This window comes from Camarhynchus parvulus, chromosome 7 (assembly GCF_901933205.1).
Source record: "Camarhynchus parvulus chromosome 7, STF_HiC, whole genome shotgun sequence".
In the NCBI taxonomy this organism is placed as follows: Eukaryota; Metazoa; Chordata; class Aves; order Passeriformes; family Thraupidae; genus Camarhynchus; species Camarhynchus parvulus.
In genome coordinates, this window is record NC_044577.1 from 8,048,444 (window position 1) to 8,074,073 (window position 25,630).

Consider the following 25,630-nt stretch of genomic DNA (forward strand, 5'->3'; position numbering starts at 1 on the left):
ATGCCACTTCACACCTATAATCTTTGAAGCCTGTCAATACAATCCAGAATAAAGGAACATTTTAAGGACAAAAATGCAGTAGCAGACATATTTTGACTGTATTTTCACAGCTGCTAAAGAAAAGTGCCTTAGCAACGTTGAAAGACCCAAATTATTTTCCCAAAACCTGGTGTGACTGTATGACTGACCCAGATGAGTTAAAGCATGGCAGAAAGTTGATGTAGGAAATAGATCAACCCCAGAGTGCGATTACTGGTGGCAGTTATTGTGTTGTGGTTGCAAAATAATTATCAGAAGTAATTTGAAGACATGTACTGCTGGGACTGTAAGGTAGGAATAATAGAATAGATATACCCTATGGTCTCATAGAGCAGGTAATATCCATGCTAATGTTATTCAAACCACTGGGAAAAAAATAACAGAAAGTAGCCTTAGAGAAATGCAAACACAGCCCCCTCAGGCTGCTGAATTAGTTGGTTTGAGTTGTTTTAAGGAAGAGAAAGAGGGCAAAGCTGTCTCTTCTGCATACGTGGCTCATGTGATTTTGGTTTTGTGGTAAGGTACTGTGCACCTTTTTGGTGATACCAGAGTTGTTCATAGTCTCATCATAATGTGAACAGAACCATGAGAGAGGCAGCTTTCTCACTTTAGGGGAGATTACTGCTTAGTGGGTGTTGTAAGCAAGCTGTAAATAAATGTAAAAATAAAAAACACCCCACCCCCACACCAAAACAAAAACCCTAAAACCCCCCAACAAGCCCCAAAGAACTTCAGCAACAACCAAACCTCTCACTTCTGCATTTTTGAAGAACCTGAGTCCTGGTAATGAAGGAAGTTTCATCCACTGTTTACATCCGGAGAAGATGATGTCCCAACAAACATTTTGTACATGTCCTAATGCAGGCTAATTATCCCACTATCAGTTTTTCTAAACTGCAGTTAAGTTTCCATTGTTAAACTATTAAAAGATGATATTGCCTCAGTGGTTGCAGCTGTTTATTCAACAGTACCTAAAGTGGCCTGATTCTTTCTTGAAAATTACCCAATCTTTAGATAAATGTGTGGTGTTTGGTAGCAGAGGCCAGTGGAGCATTCGTTTCTCCTGTGGAATTCTCTGGTCAGATCTTCTGTCATCTAAATTGCAGTCGCTGGTGCGAAACTGCCCTAATCTGATGTTGCTGAAGGGCTGTTCCCATTTAGCTGATGCTGAATGCAAACATTCCTGCGGTCCCAGTACAAATACACCTCGTAACGCCGCATTTTACTTTTGTAATTCACCAGGGCTGGTTGTTGTTAGGGGCTCAAGGAATCCGGTACACGTGTGTCGTGTTCGGTGCCTACGGAAATTTAAGAGAGGTTGCACAAGGCTTCAAATAACAGCTCTTGCTTGGTAGGTAAGATGTGAGAAGCATTAGCTAATTCAAAAGCTCCAAATTATAAACTTTTCCAGTTTGGAAAGCACTGATTTGTGCAGTAGGACTGGGAGAAAGGAAGGAATTCAGAAGCTGTCCAGACACTGGTGAAACCAAAAGGAAAGATGGAGAATCAGAGGAAGCCTTTTAGTTCTTTGAGTGCTTTTACTGATGTTGTGATATCCATTAACATTCCTGCCTGAAATTCATCTGTCATGTTCCTCAAGTCCATTTTCTTGCAGGAAAAACAGCAGCCTGCAACATCGAGCTGTTTTCTGCTCTTTTCCACAGGACATGGATGTGTCAGAGCAACAATTGAGAGCGGTCACAGCTGGGAAGGAGGGTGCAGGTGTTCCTGGCAGAGCAGATGGGAGGGGTCTGGAGGGAAAGCAGGGGTTTCCTCTGGATGATATCAACGCTTTTTCACGCATGCTGATGTCGGGAAACACAGCTCTGAGTGAAAAGGGCATTGTAGCAGTTCAGCTGCAGAGTCTGCCTCAGTTTGCCTGGTGAACCAGCACAGGGTGCTCCCAATGAACTTCTACCTTTGGGGCATCAGCTGGTGAGGCACAAGGTTTGCTGGGCAGCAGAACAGGATAAATTTAAATCCTGCCTCTTGCTAAATTGGTGCTTAGGCTTGTCATGAGCAGGAGCACGAGATGATGGTTGCAGCCCCTTTTGGTTTTGTTTTGTTCAAGTAATGACATTGTTTCCCTGGCTGCTTTTTGCAGCAGTGGCCTGTCAATGTCCCCACCTTGTGTGGGCTGATTGCTCCCTGACAGAGAAAACTGGGAAGGGGTGGGCAAGCATAATTACAGCCTGACAGGGGCTCAGGATCAGACCTGGAACATGAAATCAACTTGAACTCCGCTATTGAATTACTGATGTTGCACATTGTCCCTGTTAAGAGTTAGAAAAAAGGGGAGCGAGCTGGTTGTAGTGAAACCAAAGGCTTGTGGTGTTTTAATTTTTTTGTTTTGTTTTTAAGTAATCAGAGCTTGAAGCATATGTGAGTACATCTGTGTTGGTTTTGATGGCAGGGAAATTGTCCTCTTGCTACAATGCCTGGAAAGAAAAAAAAAACGCCAAGCCACCTCTGCAGGCGGTGATAGTTCCAGTGCACCAAACTCTTGAGTGTGAGCTAAGGACTGCACAGCTGTAGGAAGCTGCTGACAATTGTTGCTGTTCTGCTGTTGGAGGGTCATGTGGAAAACCTGGGACAATTCCATAAGGTGCTGTATGCCAATAACAGGGCATTACTTCATTTCCCCCGTGGAGAATGTGTGCATTTAATTGTACGAGGCTTTGGGGGGTTTGCCTATTCTCTGCATTCTCTTCTATTTATAGCTGTTATTTGCTCTTTTCTCTTTTTCCAGAATGGCCAATTATAGGGTTGCTGTGGCTGTGGGGTGCTGGGATTTTTAATTTGCCATCCTTGTGGCCAAGAGGGGCAAGAAGGTTTTAGATTCAACTGAAAATGTAAATTTTATCCCAATCCCAGGCACTGCAAGCAGTGGATACAACAGTCTGTGTTTTAAAAGGCTCTGTGTGGCGTGGGAGTGTGTGGATAAAAGCATTTTAAAGACACAGCCTGCCCAGCACTTCTCCTCCCAAGCATGTTGTCCAACATAAAACAGATCAAACTGTGAAGGATTACTGAATTGACTTTTAAAATATTTTTCTGAGAATGGAAACATGTTGCAAATGTTCTCACTCCATTGAATTTAGGGCTTAGATATGAGACCGAGGGGAGGAAGTACAGATTTGACAACTGCCTACAGAAAAAGGAGATATTTTGAAATGCTGCTGATCTGTCCTTTAGGGACAAGAAGGGTAAATTTGGGAGAAGCCTCAAGTGGTAAGTGGTTATGGATGGGACCAGAGAATGTTGAAGGAAGAATCTGATCCTCCTGATCTCTCAGGCACTGGGAGCAGGTTCTGGTCCCATCCCTCTCTTAGATCTGGTGCTTGTAAATGGTTCTTGAGTAGCATTCATCTTTTTAAAGGTGTGTGAATGCATCCAAAAGTAGAAGCCACTTGCTTTTATGTTTGCCACTGCTTCCCAAACTGTGGTGAGCACGCTGTCAGCAGTGCTGATGGGAAATATTAACAGCTGCAAGGCATCTTTGAGTGTATGGCAAATACTTGGACCTGGATTTGGATTGCATTTCTGAGCTTTTTTTGAAGTTTAGCCATATAACGTTGCAAGGGCTTGATTATTTTTTTTTCTGTGTAGTGTGCTGATTTTTGACATTTTTTATAAAGCTACTTCTAAAATTAGCATTTGGTATTCTGAAAGTGCTATATATTGATCTTCTACTACATTATTCTAGTAGATTAATCTCAGTTATTAAGTCCTATTTAATTGATTAATATATGTTTAAACATTGTTGGCTTCTCTTAGCAGTGCTTTTCCCCCCCACACTTTTTACCTCAGATAGACAACCAAATTATCCCACGGGCTGGATTTTCCTTTGTTAGCTAAACCAGAGCAGGGATTAAGGTTGGATTCCACCAAAGCAAAGGCCAACAATGCTGCCATAGCAGAACGCTCTTGAATCATACATAAGTGTAGGAGGTAATCTTTAATGGATTTTTGCAAAGGCTAGGCTATTTCAAAATGGCTTTGAGCAATCAGTGTTAAATAAGTTGTCTCAGCCTGTTAATTTTCCCATCATTTGGGTTTCTAATATTTTCTGTCTCGCAAGTTGATGAAAAATATTTTAATCATAGAATACTGTAAATTATTGTAGAAAAAACCAAGCTGAAAATTAACCTTTGACCATAAAATTGAACGTTTCCAATATGCTGATAAGTCAATGTCTGTATAGAACTTTTTGGTCCAACTTATAATAGTTGATACAGTGTCTTCCTGCACCTCTTCTGCAAAACATGGCACTGAATTTGGGAATACATGGATGTTTTTGATGGGTTTGGCTGCTCTTGCTCTTGAAATTCCCAAGCAGTGATGCATGAAGTGTGGTAGGTGGTATGTAATTTCACAATGGTAAATGAGGTATTGTACTTAGAACTTAAATTTTAGGTTTAAATTGCCCTTATTAGGATTTTGTGTTGGCTTTTTTTATATATTTGGCCACAAACCCATTATTTAATAAGTTCCATACTTGAGAAGGGCTTTATTTTTTCAGCCTTCAAAAGTTATTTGAGCATTAGTTGATGTATGGGAAGTAATTAGGTCACTGAAACAAGATTGGTAGTTTAAAGAATTTGTCTTAATGGGATGCAGAAGTTGAAGTGATGCCTCTGAAAAGATTCTATAAATGCTTAAAAAAATTTTTGGTGGTTCAGAGAGGTGAACTTTTAAGAATAAAAGTATCTTTCTCTACAAAAATATTTGTCCAGTGTTTCTGTTTAAAATAAATGCTCTTTTGTTTGTTTAGCAGAGTTGACTCAGCTTTGGTTGGTTACCATAGTTCAGCACTGTTTTTGCATTTCCATGTGAATTTCTAGTAATTCCCAGGCTTGGTTCAGGTTTTGGGGATCTTTTTGTATTGCTTTGTTAGCTGCCTGTGGAGCTGTGCTTTTCTTCGTTGAATTTGGAAAAATATCAAGCAAGACTTAAGTCTTGATCTAGAATCCCTCAAATACCACTCACTGATGAAAAACATCAAATAACTTCTAGTGAAGTTGTGGCTGCAGGGAGAAGGGAGAGATAAAAGACCTTGCTTGTTCTAGATTAGTGATCTCACGGAGAGGCGCTGTGGCAAGGTAGCCCTGGTTATATGAGGTAATAGCTGCTCAATGGCATTTTGGGAAACAAGAAAAAATATTTAGAATTAAAATGCGCAGCAGTGGTAGGGGGACCAAGGAGAGCCTGATAGCATTCTGTAGCTGGGAGGTGACAGCTGACTGGTAAAGCTGAGCTGCTGTTTTGTGTGGCTGTAGCTGTGCAGTGGCTGGGCCTTGGTTTGTGTGGTCAGCAAAGCTGTTCTCTCACCTCTGGTTCCCTGTTTGCGGCCACCGCTGTGAATCCATCCATTTTCCAGTCTCCTCGTGGAAGCTGAAAGCAGCAACTGTGTCCTCAGGAGCTCACTAATCTCCAGCGTTTGGATTGGAGGGATAAAAGGCTGGGAGGATCAAATAAGTGCCAAGTTTTGGCTTGACCTTGACTTCTTTGTCTAAATGACTTCCTTTATCAGACTTGCTTACTTTGTTTTGTTTGATCCTGGTCCCTTGCTCAAGCCCAGCTTCTGACCTTTGCCACTCCGGTTATATTCGTGCAGTGTCTCCACTTAATCAGCTGGATTGTTGCTGCCTCGTGAAATATTCTCTCCAGCAACAAAATTACAAGTAAATGAAGTAATTTGGTAGCTTCATGTAGCCAATACCAGCGTGGTACTACTTTAGAACCCAGGATTCGTGAACTAAGATCAAATAGTGTGGTTTTTGTCTCTGAGCAGGTTCACTAAGTTGGTTTCCATTTCAATATTCATGGAGTTGGAGAAATGCAAGTAAGGGTGAAAAAGAAGTTCAGATTATGGTTATTGACAAACTTAAACCCTAGTTTGGAGATCCTGATGAAGCTTTTGGTAAAACACAGGCTTGCGTGCACTTGAGCATTGAGTTGAAGCCATGTAAATACTCTGGTTTTTATGCCCACTGGCATCTTCATTCCTGTTTCTGGGAGTTTCATGTTTAATGTAAAGTGGACCAGAAGGCATTGTTGACTATTAGAAGTTAAATTTTGGAATCATGTGGACTACTTGGGTAGATGCAATGACTTTGAGAATGTTCCTTGGAAACATAATTTTAATGTAGTGTTCTTTCAACTTTTATTCTTGAAGTTGTGTTGCAAGACAATGCCTGTGAATAATTAGAGTAACCTTGAGCTAACCTTTGCTGTTTGTTTTATTCTTCTTTCTTTTGTTTTTCCCAGGACAAAATGGCCAAAATGGAGGTCAAGACATCACTTTTAGATGACATGATTGGGGTGGGAGATATGGTTCTTTTAGAGCCACTTGATGAAGATTCCTTCATCAATAACCTGAAGAAGCGCTTTGATCACAATGAAGTTTATGTGAGTATATATTAAAAAATAACATCCTATGGAGAGCTATGCTGTCATTCTTAAGATATGTGTTTATTTATAAGAATACACACAGACTGAGCGCCTGAACATTATCTATTGTATTAGGGATGTTTTAAACCTTACTTGTGCTGTAGCCGTTCCTGTACTGCATTCTTTGCATTTGATCTTCCCCATCTGGGATATTTTTCCTTTCTCTTTTTCTCCATTACACGACATGGGAGACCTCTGATTTTCATAAAGAACAGTTCCAAAACTGCTGCTGGCAGTAACTTTGATGCTCCTGTTGTCAGAGGGCACTGCAGTTATAAATAATTCATTTACAGGGAAGGCACTTCCAGGATGTTAGAGGGGGCTGAAGCAGAAACAATACATGCTCAGAATATGCTAAGGGTAACTTAAATATTGCCTGCTATCTTTGATTTGCAAAAGGTTGTGTTTATTACAATGGTTGGGTTGTAAACTAAATACAATGAACTTGGATATATGTGGAAGTAATCAGTCTTCAGGCATATTAGTCTCTCAGTGATGATCACAGGAGAGATGTGAACTGGCAGTTGAAACACAGGCAGGGAATGAAGAGGCAAATGGTGATTCCAGTTAAGCCTTTCATTTCCTGCTTCATCTCTTTGTTCCACTTTTGCTAAAATGTGCACGGTATTGTATCTGTTTTATTGCTTAGGGTGTGTGAACTTAATGGTTTGGAGAGACTTTCCAAGGCTGCTGGTGAGCCTAAATATTTAACCTAAGTATATCTGTGATCTGCAAGCAATTGTGTCTGCAGCTTACTCAAATCAAATAGGTGTTCTGAACTTAATTATAATTTACCCTTCCTCCCCTTTTTAATTTTTGGGGTGATTATATTTTTCATTCTTGCTGAGCATTTGAACCATGATGGTTTCATTATACTGGCGATTGGAAAGAAGGTATGGGAGGATCTGTGCTATTTTTGTTTGCTTCTTCTATCCCTTAGTTATAGTCTGTGCTTTTCTACCTCTGCTAGTCATTGTCTGCCGTGTCTTTCTTCTCAGTTTTTGTTCAACCAGGCCTGCTCCCTTTTCTGGGTCCATTGGGTTGGTAATACACAGTTGCTCCTAACTGCTATTGTATCATCTCCACCGATTTGCTCCTTCGGGTTGTACTGTCAGTTTAAATTAAACGATAAAATTAGATTTAGAAAAGATTCTCAGTATCCACAAAAACCCTGTTTTTGTGAAGAAGAAACCAAAACGATGTATATTTGTGGAAACATTTTTTCCTCAATGGTAAAAACAATTAACATTTTTGTTTTTAAACTTTTGTTATACCTTTGAGAGTTACATTTGCAAAACTTTGTGTTGGGAATTTTCCTTGTTCCTTGAAAATGGATTCTGTTCCCTATGGATAACCTTTGGATGTTGATACAGACAAGTAGATATCAGACTTCTCTTTTCTGCTCTTTCACCTTGTTTCTGGCAAATCCTTCATTTTCAATAACTGCAGTGGCTGCCTCTTCTGGGATTCAGAGGGGTTTTTTTCCAGTCAGTGGCTTGTATGCTTAATATGTTCCACATCAGTTTTAGGGTTAATACTCTATTCCCAGTAACAGTGGGTGATTCTGAATCATCCCATTCCATTTAACTCAAGAAAATATGAAGGAAAAGAAAAGGAAAGGGAGCTGTTTGCCTGGAGATTAAAGGAGGCAGTAGCGCCCAGCCCAGTCTTTGGGTCATATTTGAAAGTTTTATTTAAAGCATTAAAGATGCAAACTGGTTTTGTGAGGGCTCCCTGGACTGTGCAGTTTCTTATGAAGGATTGCTATAAATCTTATGCAAGTGGATTTCCTAAGGGGGGTTTTGGTTTCTTTCTTTTTTCCCAGTCAACTGCTATGGATTTTTCTGTCAACTACTATGGATTGCATTTAATTACATGTTTCTGCTTAATTCAGACTAGATTTTTTTTTTCTTGAAAGAAACTCAATGTTTTAATTGCAAATGGGTGTTCTATTTTGTTATTATCTGCTGTTATGAGCTAGCTGACAATGTGTGTTCAAACACACATTTCTTTGAGCTGGTGACACTGAAATATGTATTTCCCCCAGTTTCTGATTCTGCTGCACCTGGCACTGATGTGCAATTTAATTATCTGTATTATGTGCTTTGGTAGGTGATACCAGGTGCCACTTTTCCCTAGCAATGTAGGATCCTTTGGCTTGCAGGTGGGAAGGTCTGTTTTCAAGACCTTTTCAAGGTCTTACAAGCTCTATGTGTGAATCCACAATATGAAGGCCGAATGTCACAGATCTTTGCAAATATTAAAACATTCACTACATACAATGGTGGAAAAAAGAGATGTTCATGCCTGTGCCACATGCTGCTACCAAGTATGCAAGTTACTTGGCTTGTGATACTGCATGGTTTTATTTACCAAATCGCTTGAGGAATATTGTCTCCTCTCCATATCAGCTGGGTTTTGCTGCCTTGCAAATTTTTTGCGTGTTTTAGAACATTTGTAAAACAGTAACAGTTGGAATGGTGCTCACTGTAACAACCACGTTAATTTTCAAGTACAAACTCTTCTCTGCCTTCTCCTTGCTGCCGCCACTCGTGGCAATTACTCTTTGCATTTCTGGTTTTAGACTCTTGATGGGGACAATGGAGCCTCTGTTACACCTGGAAGTAGGACTTGTTTTATCATGTAAAATCTGTAGTTTGCGTCCTGGGGAAACCAAATTGCACTACTGAAGATCTGCTGCTGGTGCTTAACCAAAACTGCAGATTTCTGCTGCTCCAACAGGCTGCGCAGAGAAATTGACCTCTCAGGATCTTTTCAGAGGGCGGTAGGAATGGATTTGTCCTTTAACGGCTGAGCTGTGGGCTGAAGTTCAGCCCTCATGTCAGTATTCCACTGCAAGCATTGCCAGAAGTTGTGCTCAAGTTTAAAGAACAAAGTCAATCTGCAGCAAACCAGGCTTACCCAACGTGCTTTTCCAAGCCGTTTCCTGCAGACCGAAGGCTCTGTCTGTGCTACATATGTTAGTTTTTAAAGGGAGTTGCAGTTGTAACCTTCAAAAGGGTTTGTTGTGAGGAATGAGACCTGTAACATGGATAGCTTTGAAGATGCTGTGAGGTTGGCCAGGTGCTGCATGATGGTGTTAGCCAGTTTTGGTAGGTAAACTTACTAAGGGGACTTAGAGAGAGATGGGCACAAACTTTTTAGTAAAGCCTGTTGTGACAGGATGAGGAATATTGGTTTTAAACTGAGGGGGTAGATTTAGACTAGATAATAAACAAGAAATTTTCTTTATGATGTGGATAGTAAAACACTGTAACAGGCTGTCCAGAGAGGTGATAGTTGCCTCATCTCTGGAAACATTCAAGGTCACCATGGAGATGGATTCTGAGCAACCTGATCTAGTTGGAGATGTCCCTGCTCATTGCAAAGGGGATTGATTGGACTACAGACCTTTAAATATTCCTGCCAACCCAAACTCTTCTGTGATTCTATGAAACGTGAGACTCGGATCGAGCCATCAGTGAACAATGCCAAACCTCTCCCCTCCCCATAGCCAAGGATGACAAGATAGTTGGGCTCATTCCACTAGAAGATTTTTTGCCTTTTCCTGTCTCTTTCACAGTTTTTATGTTTGACGTTGAATGTTTGGTATTGGAGATCCTAGTGTCAGCTCCATTTGCCTCTTTGAAACTCTAGATCTTCTCCACCAGAGCTCCCTTTGCAAAAGTGTTTAGCTCTGGATCCTCTGATGGCCCTTTTGGATCATCCCAGGCACGTTCACTGTAAGCCCTTCAAGGACATTGGCAAAGTTTCATGCCATGGTGCAAACAGGGCAATGAGCTCCCTCCTAAGAGTGAGGGAGCAGGCTCTGGCCTGATTACCTGTTGTTCAATTTTACGTGTATTTGGTGGAAAGTTTAATAGACTTGGGTGTTGTGTTACATACTAGAGCGCAAAGCTGGAGGCTGTGCCTATAAAAATAAGCATGAAGGCTGGTGGAGCTGGAGTTAGGCCAAATATTCTACTAAAGACCATCAGATTCTGCAGTAATCTCATGCTGAGTGGCTTTGGGAGGGGGAGGGTTTGTTGGGTAACACGCATGTGTTAATTGGAAATGGAACTCTTAGAGTTTAGTCATGTCTGGAAATGTCTGAGATATGTCTGACCAAGAAGAATCTCATTTGAAAGCTGTAATTGTTTATTATATTGTTTTTGCAACTCTTAAACTTTACATTGATAAAATTTGCTTTGCTGTTCCACAAAAGCTCTTTTCTGTAACTGTTGGTAACAAAAGCCCGTGGGAGTCTTTCGTTAACTTTACGAAGTAAAATGTGGCTCATGGGCAAGGCATTAGCAAGTAGGAAAGAATCCCACAATGTTGATTATTTGAAGGTTTCAGGGAGCAGTTTGTGTGGTTAAAATGTGTGACCTGCAGACCGCTTGGAAAACTTTAAATACATTCATAAAATTCAGTTTGTGTGTGATTGATGAATTTTTGACTTGTTCTGTTGAACTCCCTCTCTAAGGTTTGTTTTTTTTTTTTTCTAAGTTGGCTGAAATATGCTTGCCCATTCCAATTCAGCAATTATTTTTCCTTTGCAGTTTGGGATGCTGACAAATGGGAGGGGGCATCTATCTATATATGCATTTATAGTGATTCATGAATGGTAGAGATTTTGGGTAAAATGTAGTATTTGTATTGGTCTGAAACTTATTTTATGCTGGGTTTTTTGTTTTGTGAGACATGTGGAAGTGTCAAGGGAGGTGTGAGGAGTCTGGAGGGGAGTGGAGCTGCGTAGGCTCACAGGAGTCAGCCTTTAGAGGTCAGATATGGCTTTATTCTGCTGCCCTGCACATTTTTCCCCACAGTTATGTTGTTTCTTGAAGTCTTCCCAAATTTGCAGAGGTCAACATTTTGTTCCTTACAAGAAAATGTTTGTTTGCTTTTTGTTCTTACAACAAAACAGAATCTTTCTCTGATGTCAGCGTTTAATTTGTATTTTCTGATGCGTGGAGTTTGTGGGCTGCTTTAGGCAGCAGCAGTCTTATGTTACTGAACATTTGTTGTTTTATCACTGAAACATTAAATATTTGGCATTCCAGGGTAATAACTGTTTTATCTGTTTGAGGTGCCATCCTTGTGGCTGCCTTCTGCTGGCATGGCTGTTGTTGTGTGCTTGTTTCATAGACTGAGCTGCTTCCTGTTGATCTTAATTGCTTTAATATTTTAGGGTTAACCTTTTTGGTTTTGACTTGCCTTTACTCCATTGTGTCTGTCTATACTATTGATTCATCCATTTTCAGCTACCTTGGATTATTTAGGACTTCACTGAATTGCTGTCAAGCACAGTGGCTTTGTTCCTGCTGCACTCGTACCTGGTATTCCAAATGCTATGTTTGCAAGAACAGGGTAGGGAACACATTTATGTGAATGAGACCAGTTGTCCTGGTCTGCATCAGCCTTGTGTAACCATCCCATTGATGCTGTGAGGAAGAGTCTTGTGGTGTTGGGCAACACAAATGCAGCTTGCTGGGAAGATCTGTGTGGTAGTACTAACTGAGTGACTGCTGAAGTTCAATTTTATTCTCAGTTTCATTATGCTGATGCCAGCATGATCATGTTCACCTTTAAAATGTTGTTGTCGGGGCCAAGTGGTATCCTTGGCTGAGTTTTGACAAGGGTTGTTGTCCCCTGTGGATTTAGGGTACGTCATAGCTGCGTGTGTGCTGGCTGGTGGCAGGACTGTGCTTTGCTGCTCCTGCAGCAGCACACATGAGAGTCTTTCCTCCTGCCAGATCCGACCCTGCTCTCTTGTACTTTCATGTGTTCACTTGTGTTTATCCAGTGAGTCCATCCTGGGCTGCTGGTGTCCCTTTGGGAGTTTGAGGAGTGGCAGGTGTGGTGGCTGTCCAGCTTCTTAAAGGCAGGGTGGTTTGAGAGCTGGATCAGAGCAGCCATCCATCTGCCTGTGATGGGAGCCCAGGGGACCTGAGTTTCCTCCCATCTCCTTCTCTTCCTCCCTTGGGGAATGCCTGTGACAATTTGAGCAATTTTCCCATCAGTGCCTCAACAGTTTTGCCCTTTGAGGGAAGCTATTGAGTTGTAGCAATAATATTGTTGCAGCTGCCACAGGCTAGGGCCTTGAAGCCTGCTGCTTCTTCAGATGTGAAGCAAGGCTTGTGTGCCCAAGGCACATCTTTTCTGTGGTAGCTTGTGGCCTAAGAAGTATTCTGCCTCCCTGCAAATCTTGCCTTGCTTTGTTATCTAGATAAAAATCCTGTGGGTCCTGTGGCCCTTCACATCAGCCTGCTTCAGCAAAACAAACTTCAGAACTTGCCCAGAGTCAGGAGGAAAGATTTTCACAGCAGGTTGGCTGCTTTTTACCTTGAAGTATTTTGTGGGAGGAGAGTTATTTATCTCAAGGCAGTGCTTTGTTTCCTTTCCTTTTTGTACAGCTCCCACGATTCTGAGCCTTGTGTTTGAGGCACTGCTTGGAGGGTTCCATGCAGTATTTGCATGAAGGAGTAAGAAAACAGTAATAAGGATCAGAGAAAACTGAATGCATTTGGTGGGCTGTGTGTAGGGGTCTTCTCCCCTACACATTCCTTCTTTTTTGCCTCTGATGTGATACTTTGAAAAAAGAGAGGAGAAACTGTAGGAAGCACCTCCAGTTACAGTGTTAGCTTTGCCTCAAAATACTGTGTATTTCTTCACTAAGGTGATGATGACATCTGGGGCATTTATTGATGGTCTCAGTGCATGTTATATGAAACCAAAACACTGAAAAGATTAATGAAGGACTGACAAATGAAGAAATAGAAGCAAAAGTGTCCAAGGGCTGTAAAACATGGCTTTCACCCTGAAGAGCATAGGATAGCCTTGGCTGCAGCAGGGCAGAAAGTTCCCCTTCTCTCCCCCCACCTTTCATTCATACAGAAATAATGGAACATTTTGGAATGAATCCTCTCACTAATGTTTTCACCAGTGGCTTCTTGGCACAGACATGTCCAATCTCCAGCTACTGTTTGCTTGTGAAAACAAGTCTTTCTCTTTTGAAAAGTGAGCAAGCACTGATGTTTGGGGGTGCTTAAACACTGTCTTGAAAATTCCTCATGTCACCTTGAAGTTGGCTTCTTCATTGCCTATTTTCAGGTTTTGCCTGTATTTGTATCCTGGATAGTGACTCTTTTTGTTTGTATAAATCATTCCAGTGTAGCCAGAGAGGAGACCAGCAGAGAGGATTAGCCTGCTTCATTAATAACAGCACTGGAGTCTGTCATGATGATGTTGAGGTTAGCAGCAATGTTCACTGAGCAGGGCAGAGATTTCTGTGCCCTCGAGAAGCTCAGCAGTGAAACCCGATCATCTGCGCTCGCGCATCCACTCCGCGTACTCGCTCCGACTTGCAGTGTGGGTGTCTTCTGGCAAGTGAGCTGCTCTTACTCCAGGGCTTGGATCTCAAACAGCTTGCAGTGCACTTAAGGGCTTGATCCTGGCCGCTGCTGGCTGCCCACAGCTTGTCCAGGCTGCTGCTTGCACAGTGGCTTGCAGGATCAAGCCCATATTGAAGGATTTTTTAGCAGTGTGGTTATCCTCTTTGACTTGGGTGGCTTGTGTGGTCATTGTTTGCTCTGGGATGCAAATGTAGGCTTCTGCCTTTGTGTGACCTCTTTGAGCTTTCTTTCTTGAGTCATTATATCAGCCATTAATGTACTTTGTACAGGACTGTTATTTTGTCTCCTCACTTTCTTATTTTCCTTTATTGTTTTTCCCTTCTCATCCCTTGAGGACCTCATCCAGTGCTCTTCTGGACAGGTTTCTTTACAGCCTTTACTGTCCCATGCAGGTTTTACAAGGCTGCCTGTCCTGGTTAATAACTGCATTAAGCACATAGAGTAGTTTACCAGGATTGGGGTTTTTTTCTATTACAACATACAGACTTTGTCCACTGTATTTCTGGGATTAAAATGCTGTTTCTGGGAAGGTGGGCTTGAGCAAGAGGGTTTTCATCATCATGGAGAATCGTCTGTGTTTGTTCAGCAGTCCAGTGATTTATGCTCAAGCTCCCAGGTCACTGAAGCACAAGCAGCGCTGGCCCAGCATTGTCTCAACCTGAAGTGCAGCTGCTCAGCTTGGATCACAGGTGGAGTTTATTTTGTATGTGCTGCTGTGGAACATGCTTGCTGTGCCAGCAAACCCTGGAGTGTTACAGGATGAAATCCACATCTGTTTGTTTGTTTGTTTGTCTTTTTCAAGTACCCTGCCCATCCCTCTCCACCAAGCAATACAAACACCTCCATTGCCATACACAGGAATGGAGTAAATCAGAGTCTCAGAAACAGCAATGGGCTCAGGTGGTTTTGCTTTTAGTCTTGATGTTGCTCTCTTTCTAACTCTTTTCAAACATCATCTCTTGCAACTTTGTGCTTCCAACCTGAAAAAACACAATGGACCAGAGGCACGGTGCATTTAGTTATTTTGTTATGGTCAAGCACAATGTAAAACAAATTTGAGCTCACAACATGATTGTTCAAATAATAGGTGATATTTTAATACAGTACTGATCTAGCTAGTAACGCTTATTAAAATGGGAAACTTCAGTATAGAGTAAAGTTGTAGTTTTAAATTTGCCAGGCTCTGTTTGAGATTGAGACAGCTGAAAACACTTAGAACATGTGAGTACAGGCTTCCTCTGCCATCTCCTTGGCCTCAGCTGTTCTGAACATGCAGTGGCACACATGCTTATGAGTTGGCAAGATCCAGAACTGCAGTAGGTCAGGCAAATACAAAGAAAAACGAGTATATATTAGAAAGATAATTTTCATGTGTCACATTAAAAAAACCACCCAAAAACCAAAACACAGCTCTCCTTCAGCCCAATGAAAACAGTGCTGGACAAGCCTTGGTTTTAGATTAATTCCAATAAAATCTTGTCACACTTTTCTTTGATCTACTTTGTCTCCCATTTCAATGAATAGTTTTGGTGGCATGATCTGAAACTCTTCAAAGATCTAGGAACCAAATAATTATTTGAGCATAGCCATTACTAAAGGAATGTGCATTATGTATCTGGAGTATTAAAACTGGCCTGCATAAATGGATGAATCCAAACTAGCAATCTTATTTTACTAAAATTTGTTTTCTATTTCTGTGCTCCAAAGTTTGACACATTAAATAAATAGAGAGAAACCTTGGTGCCCTCTGGGAATTACTGCACTTGCCAGGTACATTTGCACTTCAGGCATTTTACAGCAGGACTGACTTGTGTGCAGCAGCAATTTCTCTGAGCTGCTGCAGGCTATAAGAGGTAAGAAGCAGTGGGTTTGTTTTTAGCAGAGCTGACAAAAGGGATATAGGCTACAATTCCAAAAGGCTTGCCACAAATCCGTGTAGATGTTGAATGATTTTAACCTCTGCAGAAGGTTGCTTTGCAGAGATTGCCACAGATCCAGAAAAGCTTTTAAGGATACAGGGTGGGCTTTTATGACAGTCCCATCTGGACAACTTCTGTGCTGGTGCCTCCACTGGTGTCAGTAGTGTTCCCTGGCTTCTGCAGATGCAATCTCCTCTCTTCTGGCCCTTGGGGCATTGCAAGTCTAACTTTGACAGGAGGAAAAACAGCTTTATTAATATACTGTGTCCCAGGGTATGAAATATTCTCCCATTAGTTGTACTAGTGCTCTTCTAAAGGATGCCCTTCTTGGGCTGGCCTGCACTGCCTCTATCCTGTGTATCAGATTTCACTGTGCACCCTGGCAGCAGAGGTGTTTGGGGACCTTTCACTGGGCTCACTGAAAGGTTTCTGCAGCCTCTCAGCTGGAAATGTCCGGTTTATAGCAATAACTTTCCCTAACCTTTGACTGGGAAGGGGCTGCTGCCTGTACATTTCTCACAAGCAGCAAGAGCCTTGTTATCGTCTTGCTGTTTTTCTTAAGCCAGTCTGCTTGGGCGAGTAAGGCTCAGAAGGCCTTGCATGGTCCCTGTAAACTTGATGTAGCACTGATATCTTGCCCCAAGTGGTTACATTGGCCTCCAGTCCTAGGGGGAGAAAGTGGGACACCAAAGATTCTTGGTCATTGCATCTGGACCAGTATTTAGAAGTGATGTGTAACAAACATTAACAGCTTTTCCAGTTGAATTGGAATTTGGAATTTTCTTCCTGCTTGAGGTGTTAACCCCTTATCTGAACAGGAATGAGCTGTATGTGTTGCTTTGGTGGAGAATGCGGAGTGTGTTGTCATTTAAGCTGACAGAAATTTGAATGCTCTGTTCTGAAGCAGTGTTGCCACGCCACATGAGAGATGCACTGAGAAATGATGAGTGAGGGTCCTTTTGCTTTGTGTTCTGAGCAAACACAGAATTCACCTCTGTGAGTTGCAGTAAAGTAGAAGTTGGGAGGAAGCAGTGTTATCAGGAGTCTAGTTAGCAAAACTTCAGGAGACAGCAGATCTCCTCCAAACTTGCATAAGGAGACCATGTCAAACCAAGAAAGAAATCAAATCTCCTGACTGTATTCTGTGCAGCCATCATCATGAGGCCACTCTTCTTTCATTTTTGTCCTTAAGCAGGGAAATTCAAGAATGTCTTTTGTCCCTGGGGTGCTGTGGTATGGTCTCCCACTACTCTTGGGCGTTCTGCTTTCAGCACTGGAATGTTCCTGTGCTTGTCGCTCGCTCGAGGATTTAAGCCATTTATTTTGTTTGTTTATAATAGAGCTCTGGTGGGAAGACAGATGTTATGTGGGAAAGCTGTTTTCCGGATCTGCTTATCCCTGTTATGTGCAGTCTCACAGACCACCAGTAGCAAGTAGCTATTAGGCATCAGCTTTGAGAGATTGGCATTTTCAGAAGAGGAAATGTATTAGTTCTTGTAAGCAGCTTTGCAACAAACCCAATGACTTCTTGGCACACTTTGACTTGGTGTTTAAAATGGATTGGAGTATGTCTTTGTTTCAATATAGCCATTTGACCTTTTGAAATATTAGTATTTTAGGAAATGGCCCGTATTTGTTCGTATCTGGCAGCAAGGAGCTGATTTGAATTCCCAAAATACATTGTCTAAGCAGCACTTAGCTATGAAGACATGGTTCTAAATAAATCTCATTTAAATGCCTGTGTTCAAAATTAAAAATCAAGGTTTTCACTTTCAGTAATCTTTCTTTATCTTGAAGTCCCAGGGTACTTCAAGGAACTTAGCAATTAAATTGTAAGCTATTATGATAGCAGAATAGGGACAAGTCTTTGTGTTCCAAAGAATTCATGTTTCAAAATATAATGTTTGAGATTTGGCCTTCATCTCTTCTCTGCTGATACTTTACAGCACTGGTTTCACAACAGGCTGAGCTCACAAATTCCTAAGATTTAGGAGGAAACAATTTATTATTGTTTTATCAGAAAAGAGTCCTAATTGGGCTATCTGTGCACTTGGGAAGACCAGAAAGCTTCTTAGTCTTGGGCATCTGTTAGTTTTGCCAGGAATCTGTAGACTTCCAAATTGCCAAGGCCGCGTGTGTTGAGAGAGAGCAAAGTAAACACTGTAGAAAGGCAATTTTAGCATTTCCATCTTGTTCAGCCAAAGAGATTAGACATAGCTGGAAAATTATTTCCTCCATAGGGGGAGGATGACCACAAAGCTAGAACAATTTTTTCTTTATTTGAAGAACATTTACATAAGCACACATAGTGGTGTGTGCTTGAAAGGAGCAAAACTCTTAATTTTTTGGCTGCTTCTGATCCATCCCAGGAATAGGAAACACTACAAGGATGAGCTTTGAGAGTTTCTGGAGACCTCATGCCACTTGTTTTATCGCTGCAGTCTAGTTTATTCCACTCAGTTTGGGACAGAAGATGCCATGTGAGTTCACGGCTTGCCTGTGCATATGTGTGCAATGGAAAATGGGAAATATTCCTCTCCTCGCTTTCTGCTTAGGACTAGATTTAGTAGCATTTAGCAGGAAATTGCTTTAGGCATGGAAGTTAGATCTGGAATGGTTGCAACAATTAATATTTTTCATTTCTTATTCCAGCCCTGGCCATAATTTGGTGCTCTACTGAACATGTTGGTCAGTAGCTTGGGCTCCTCATGCCTCTCCTTCCATTTCAAAGTGCAAATTACAGTATTTTCTCTAAGAAATGTTGTGGAGGAAAATCCAAATAGTGTTTGTTAAGTGCTGAGATATCAGCACAGAAGCCCTTTAGAATCATAGCACATTTTAAAAAAATATTGGTTTTTTTTTCTTCTGTAGTTACTGCAAATGTAATCCAAGTAATGGGAACCTGTGGCTTTGTGTAGAGCATACACAGCTCCCAGGGAGCACTGGTTACTGGAAAAACCATGTTTCATCAGGTGTTATTTATTTGTTTCACAGTTGTGGAAAGAGATACCAAACACTTGGGGTTTTTATTAATCTTTGGTCAGTATCTGCAGGCAGGGTGGAATGGGGTTTTGGCATTTTTTTGCAGCTCAGTGTATTTGAGTGCAGCCCTTGGAGCTGGAGGGAGGCACAGAAAGCTGTGGGATATCTGACAGTAGGCTTAGGGATTTAAGTTAATGGTGTCATGAGCAGACATGGGAGTCATGGTGTACAGAATTGGTCTTCCTTGAGGCCAGCAGTGCATGTGATCTGACAGAGTGAAACAACACATTCCTCCCATTGCTTCCCAGGGGTGGTGGTGAGTATGTTTAGAATCTGAAAATACAAATTGCACTTCACATCTGCTGAGGAACCACGGCAGGACTTTGTCTGGCTTGAACCCTGACAGTAAATCTCTCCTTTGACAGAAACCTGTGCAAGGCTGCTTCCCTTCAGGTTTCTTCTGTGCCTGAGGCTTTGACAAGGTGACATAAAGTTCCTCCTTGGGAAGAGGGGCACAGTCCAGTGCCAGCCTTGCCTTTTGGGGTTTGGTGTGAGTGGCCAAGGGCTGCAGCAAAGCTCGTGTGACATTTGCCATGCAGATGGAGTCAGTTCTTCATGAACATCTGTGTCCTTCTGCCTTTCCCTCCCCCAGCTGAATTAGTCACAGAAATATAGTATGATTGGGTTTTCTTTTAGAAAATGTTCATAAGAGGCTTTCAGTTATGCAGAAATAGCTACTTGGTACCCAGCAGAGAGAGTATCTAAAAGGTGTTTTGAAAAGTATGAACATATTTATTCATTGCTACAATTAGGGCTTTTTGTTTGTTTGTTTCCTCAAAATTATTGAATGAGCAAATAATATATAAGCAGCAAAAGTATGTCAAAAAGAAAAACCGAAAATAATTTTCTCTTTTCCTTCAACAGACATACATTGGCAGCGTGGTGATATCAATAAACCCCTACAGATCTCTCCCCATTTATACTCCAGAGAAAGTGGAAGAATACAGAAACCGAAACTTTTATGAACTCAGTCCTCACATGTAAGTACAGCAAAGAAATTTTAGTTTTCATTCTGTCTGGGAACAGATGGTACCAGCTGTCTCTCTCCTCAAAAGATCTGTTGATTAAAGCAACCAAAATGAAAATCACACCACCACCACTCCCCCAAAATGAATTTTTATTAGCTCAGCCATATTTTAAAGTGAAGTTAAAATGAGTTTCTCTTTTTCTTTCATGCACTTAGGCCCTGGTATGTGCATTTCAGAATGTTCCTCCCTAACTGTTAGCAGTAGCCAGTATTACAGCACTGTGAAGTAAGCAGTCTGTTTTCAAGGAAATGTGTTTCTTTCAAAGTCCAGATGCCTACTGGGAGCCTCGAGGTGTTAAATATGTTTGAATCATATAGTATTGCTTTTGATATCTGAAACTCTTAATTTATCTTCGAGCAATGCAGAAAAAAAACCAACCAACCCTCTTGTGATGAATGCAGAAACACGTTGGATATGTCTGAATGGTAACTGTGGGAAAATTAAAGCTTGGTCTTCTCTGTGCTGGCTGGAAATGAGCCCATTCATAAAGGACAGCCGGAGTGCCCTAAATGCATAATGCAAACTTTAAGACTAAAATAGGATGAATAATAGGACAAGGTGCTGTTTGCAGGTACGGGTGGTGGGGCCGAGAGTAAAGTATGTGGTCTTCAAGCTCTGCATGTTGCAGTAATCATTTTACCTTTCCAGTTTTAGAGGTGAGGCTGGAGCAGCTGTTCCTCCCCTCAGTGGGGAAGGAGAAGTGTTTCCAGCCGGTTGTGAGGCTGCACCTGACCCTTCAGCCACAAGTTCAGGAGTCTGACTTGGTGGTCAATCAGTGGTCAGATAAGTGTCTAAACAGGGCCATACATTTATACATCTTCCTTCAGTGTTAACTTTTAGGTTAAATGAAAATTGCGTGCAAAGTGTTCTGCAAGTTATTTAGTTAACTGATTAATTTTTTGCCTTAACACTTCATCTGTCACTCACCAGATGCAAAGTCTGAAATGCAAACAGCCCAATAATCAGATCAAATAAGCTTCTTGGACCTCTTGGTTCTGAACTCTGGCTAAATTCAGGTTTTCTTTCTTCACTGTTTTGTTTAGCAAGCCCAATTGCTTGCTAAATTGACACAGTTCCTTGTTAAAAGAACTTTCTGCTCCACTAATTTTGTTCAGCTGCATAAAATTTGCTGTCAAATGATGGACTATTTTAAAAATAAAACCTGTGAGTTAAAGTTTGTCTGACATTCTGAAAGTCAGTGTACGTACTTGGTTACACCTTGAATCAAGTACATACTAATATGTTGATCTCCACATTTTTCTGTCTCTCTTGAGAGATGGTTTTTCAGAACAGAAATGGTCAAGAGTCATTCTTGTGTGTGTTATGAGAGTCTGAACTTGGTAGAAAAGTATTTCATAAACATCATTCACCACTAATGATAATAATTGTGTGGTCAGGTTCCCACCTGACAGTAAGGACTTCTGGAGCCCAAACACTAGAAATCAACTTTGAGAGCATGAGACTGAAGTGAGAAAATATTGACTTTTAATTTTTGTCATGAGATCTCAATTGCTTGATAGTAATAGATTTTCCTTGCAAGTTTGGGTAGAGTCCCTAGTCAAGAAAAGTGTAAGCCTAATTTGTTTTGGACAGATATGATCTCTTCATAAATTTTCTTTATTTTGTATTGCTTCTGTGAGAGTTTTGTCTTCTGACACCTAAGTGTAAGAAGTGGACAAAATATCTTTAAAAATAAAGGATTAGGAAATAACCTTTGTTTCTATTACTGATACATCATTTGTGAACTGTAGAAATATAAAATGATCTTACTTTATGGTGACCTCGCTTCCCTTCCCACCTGTCTCTAGATGCTTATGGGAATTGCAGAATCAAGAGAGTCTCTTTTGGCTCTGCTAAAATTGGTAAACTTCTCACCATCTTCGAGAAATATTTGGGCAGTACTGTAGGTGTGTAAAATAAGTGCTATGTAGGCTGCCTTATGGCATCTCTGGCAAGCCTAAACCACTTTTCATCCCCTTCAGTGTGGAGTTCCTTGTGCTGTACCTAAGGATTTGTGCCAGTCCAGTTGTCCACTCTGCAAAAGTGGAGCTGGTCCTTGGATGCTGGTTAACAGATCATGAGTGGAGCTGTCAGGGTGGCTTGGAGCCAGGCCTGGGCTATTCACTATGCCTGCCTACTCTGCTGGTCAGGACAGACTGAGGACTGACAGGCTTGGGATGGAGCTGGCATCATCCCACCCTTGGAGCTTGCAGTTAATTCTAGGGTTGGCTGCTCTGGCAGCAGTAGGCCCCTGCTAAAAGCAGGGTTCAGGCGTGTCTAGGGAGGCTGCTGCACTTCCTCAGAGACCTTGCAATCTTCAAGGTGGTTCTTTTTTAGCTGCTCAGGAACTTTAATGAGGAGATGCTGTGAGACAAATTGCAATTTGTGGTGTTTGTTCTGCCACTGGGGTAAAAAACCCCCATTGATTTGTGGAAATGTGCATACTTTGTTTTCTTTGATGTGTAAATGTCTGTTGAGCCATGGACTCTTCAGAAGAATTGATTGTGGGTAAGACCACTGGGAAAGACTTTTGGCTCCTGTTGTGTGATCCTGAGCAAAGTAAAACTCTTGACTATTTCAAAGAAAACGAATGCATCCAACCTATAAAGCATGGCTAGAAATAGAATTAGATGTACTGTGTTCCTTATTTCAACATCTCTTTTGTATATGTAATATAACTTTGGTACTAGTGCTAGCTAGAAAAATGCAAGCAATTAATTAAATCAAAATTTCTAGCAGTGGTTTGGTTAGAGATTGCTATAGAAACCAGGTCAGTATGGCACCAAAACTCTTCCATCTCCTGTTGGTGTAACAGCTCAAATTCTCCAATGTCTGCAGTTTTGGAGAGAACATTCAGGTTTGGGAAGCCCAGGATTTAAGTGTCAGCATCTCTAGAGCAATCTCCCATGGGTGTTCCACAGGGACAGCTCTGTATGGAAGCTCCTGCAGAACCAAAATCATGTTTTATTGATTTTCCAGAAGTTTTGTGAGAGCTCTTGTCTGGGCTGGAGCTACTTGTGTGTGCCTCAGTGTGATGAGTAAGGAGGCTGTGCTTGAGAGTATCAGCTGTCCCAGGTAAAGAGCAGGCTTGGCTAGCACAGGGAAACAGCAGGAAAAGCGACAGAAGTTTATAATGACAGGAAGGAAATCCATACCTGTGAATTTCCTGCTATGTATGGTCACTGGAGGAAACACACTGTAGGGGGTGAAAAATCTGTTCAGGTGTTTTCTCAGCCCTAATCTGAGAGAGGAGGGAGGGAACACGTCGTCCTCTGTTCTGTGTTTCCTCAAGAGCGTCTGTGAGAGTGACTGATGCTTTCAGTGACGCCAGTTAACACTTAATTGCAGGGCTTGGACAGGTTTGTTTTTCTGTTGTTTTTTTTTTTTTCTTTAATATGATCTCTGGAAACTAGAGTAGGGTCACAGTCACACTTTGAATGGGCAGCCAAACTGAATTGCTGAGAGAAAGTTTCTGGTCGGGTGATTTTGGATAGCGTTATAGCTGATAAAATTTGATCCAAGAGGGTTTTATTTTAATAGTTCGTTCCTCCCTGAGTGCACTACTGTTGTTGTGGCACCATGTAATAAAAGTGTTATTTTTCTAGGTCTCCTGGAATGCTTGTTTTCATGGTCTGTGGCTATTTGCATAGGTGTAATAGGAAGTTTACCAAGGTTTTTAATTGCTGGCTTGTTGTTTTTGTTTTAATGTTGTTAATCTTGCTGGTTTTGTCTTTATCTGCAAGGCAGGATCAAACTTGTCTCTGACTTGGCAGGGCAGAGGATGACATTTCAGTGTTCAAACAGTTTGCTGCTTGATTTGTGCAGTTCTTACACTTCTGTTCTGCTCTCTCAGTTGATGTAATTACTCTTTCAGTTGATGTAATTGCTGCTTTGCTTACCTTGTGGCTGAGCTAGTCATGAGAGCAAACCAAGCTGTCTATCCTGGTATTTTACATTGATTTTTCACTGGTTACAAAGGCAGCTGCTGGCATCTTTGAAGTGAATGCAATGGGAAATCAAATAGATTATCATCCCACATATTTGTAACCACCATCCTGTATCATTTCCCTACCAGTAACAGATTGGCAATAAGGGATTGGAGAGTAGGTGCTTTCTTGAATTTTCTGTTTTAACCTTGTCTCCTGCCTACTAGCAGCTCTCTGTATCTGGCAAGGAAGGTGGCCTGTGGCTTTTGGCTCCCCTTTATGGTCTGAGATGCCCTACCTGCTTGCTCTGAAAGAATTACAGATTATTTTGAGGGACAAAGTAAAAGTGGCAGCTGTATTGCTAATGGCCAGCTACATTCAAATAAAAGTTCAATCCCTGTGCATTTTTTTAGGCTATGCACTGAAGTGTTTAGGGTGACATTAGAAATCTGGAGGTGTCTTTTATCACACACTTACTGAATTTCACTTAGGCAATTTGCAGTATATTTTATTTACTTATTATTGATTCTTTTAAATCTACATTTCTGAAATTTTCTGAATAGTTTTGCATGTAAAACTTCCAAATTTAGACATAAAGTTATGCAGGCTACTCTAGAAAACCTGCTTGCCTTTATACGGGATACAAGCACAAATATACCAATGTGATACCTGTTAAAATGCAATAATGAGGAACTTTTTTATGTTTCTCATTTCAGTTTTTGTCATGTAGATAATTATTGGGATAAATCACTATCCTGTGGATACCTGCAGTTACTCTAACAATGGATACAATTTGCTGTTTCCTTTTCAACTTCTGACCTGATGTAAATGCTGAATATAGAAGTTAGATTTTTGCTTCCAGCTCTTTTTTTTTCCCTGATGTTAAAGGATCGGATGTCTTCAGGAACACCAAGGTTTCAGTAACTCTTTTTCCTCTATGATGTGAAGCACATACTGTTGTCTGGAGGGTGTGATAAAGCTCCAGCTGTGAAGAATAGTTTTTACCTGTATGTGAAAGTAAGCTTTTACCCATAGGTAACAGAGTGGTAAGATGCTTAGTAGCTGTCTTGAAGTTGATGGTGGGATGAGAGGCCATGACATAGTTAAGTGTCCTTCATTGCCCCAGTATGTTTATTTTAACATTTCCTTTTCAGTTTGTACTTTCCTAATCTTCATTTTATCTTCATTTTCTTTCTTTTTCTTTTTTCTCTTTTCTAACCACCCCACTGTGGTTTTCTTCACCTTGCAGTATCCGATTTTACAGACATTTTGTTCTTATTCCTAATAATTCCTGATTTCTCCAGAGACTCGGTCTTTGGGCTTGTTCATCAGCAGAGTTCTGCTTTCAGAAGAGATTTATGGCTGAGGGAAGCTGCTCACTTCAGAGGTTAGTTGGCATAATTGACCACTGGGCAGGGAGGGAACATCTGTGACTGGTGGAAATCATAAATAGCACTTAGAGAGGACGGTAAGTAGCTAATTGTTAAACCCATGTTTGGAGTGAATTGAAAGAAGAGGAGGGGGTGGAGCCCTACAGAGAACCTTGAAGTCTTTTTTTGGTAGGGGTGAGACTTATTATTCTCTTAACCTCTGTAGGGAGGCAGAGCTGGATGTGGTGAGCCCATGAATGTAAGTCCCTCAAGCATAGAGGTGAAAGGGGGATGATGAAACATCACACTTGCTTCAAGAGCCAGAAGGACTTCATGCCTGAGGAGAGCCTCTTCTATTGCAATGTTCTCTCACACCTATCATGGCATGCACAGTTTCCTACATTTTACACTTGGCTGGAGACCTCAGAAGTCCTTCTG

The 25,630-nt window shown here is 41.3% G+C and overlaps 1 protein-coding gene across 3 annotated transcripts in view; it reads left to right on the forward strand.

The window, feature by feature from the left end:
* The window catches only part of MYO1B (myosin IB), a 106,941-nt gene that overhangs the window by 8,664 nt on the left and 72,647 nt on the right, over positions 1-25,630 (forward strand). For all 3 annotated transcript variants that reach the window (XM_030952911.1, XM_030952913.1, XM_030952914.1), the window contains exons 2-3: positions 6,310-6,450; positions 19,733-19,848. In XM_030952911.1, the coding sequence (XP_030808771.1) occupies positions 6,316-6,450; positions 19,733-19,848 (251 nt within the window). In that variant the 5' untranslated portion in view covers positions 6,310-6,315. The remainder of the gene's footprint in view (positions 1-6,309; positions 6,451-19,732; positions 19,849-25,630) is intronic.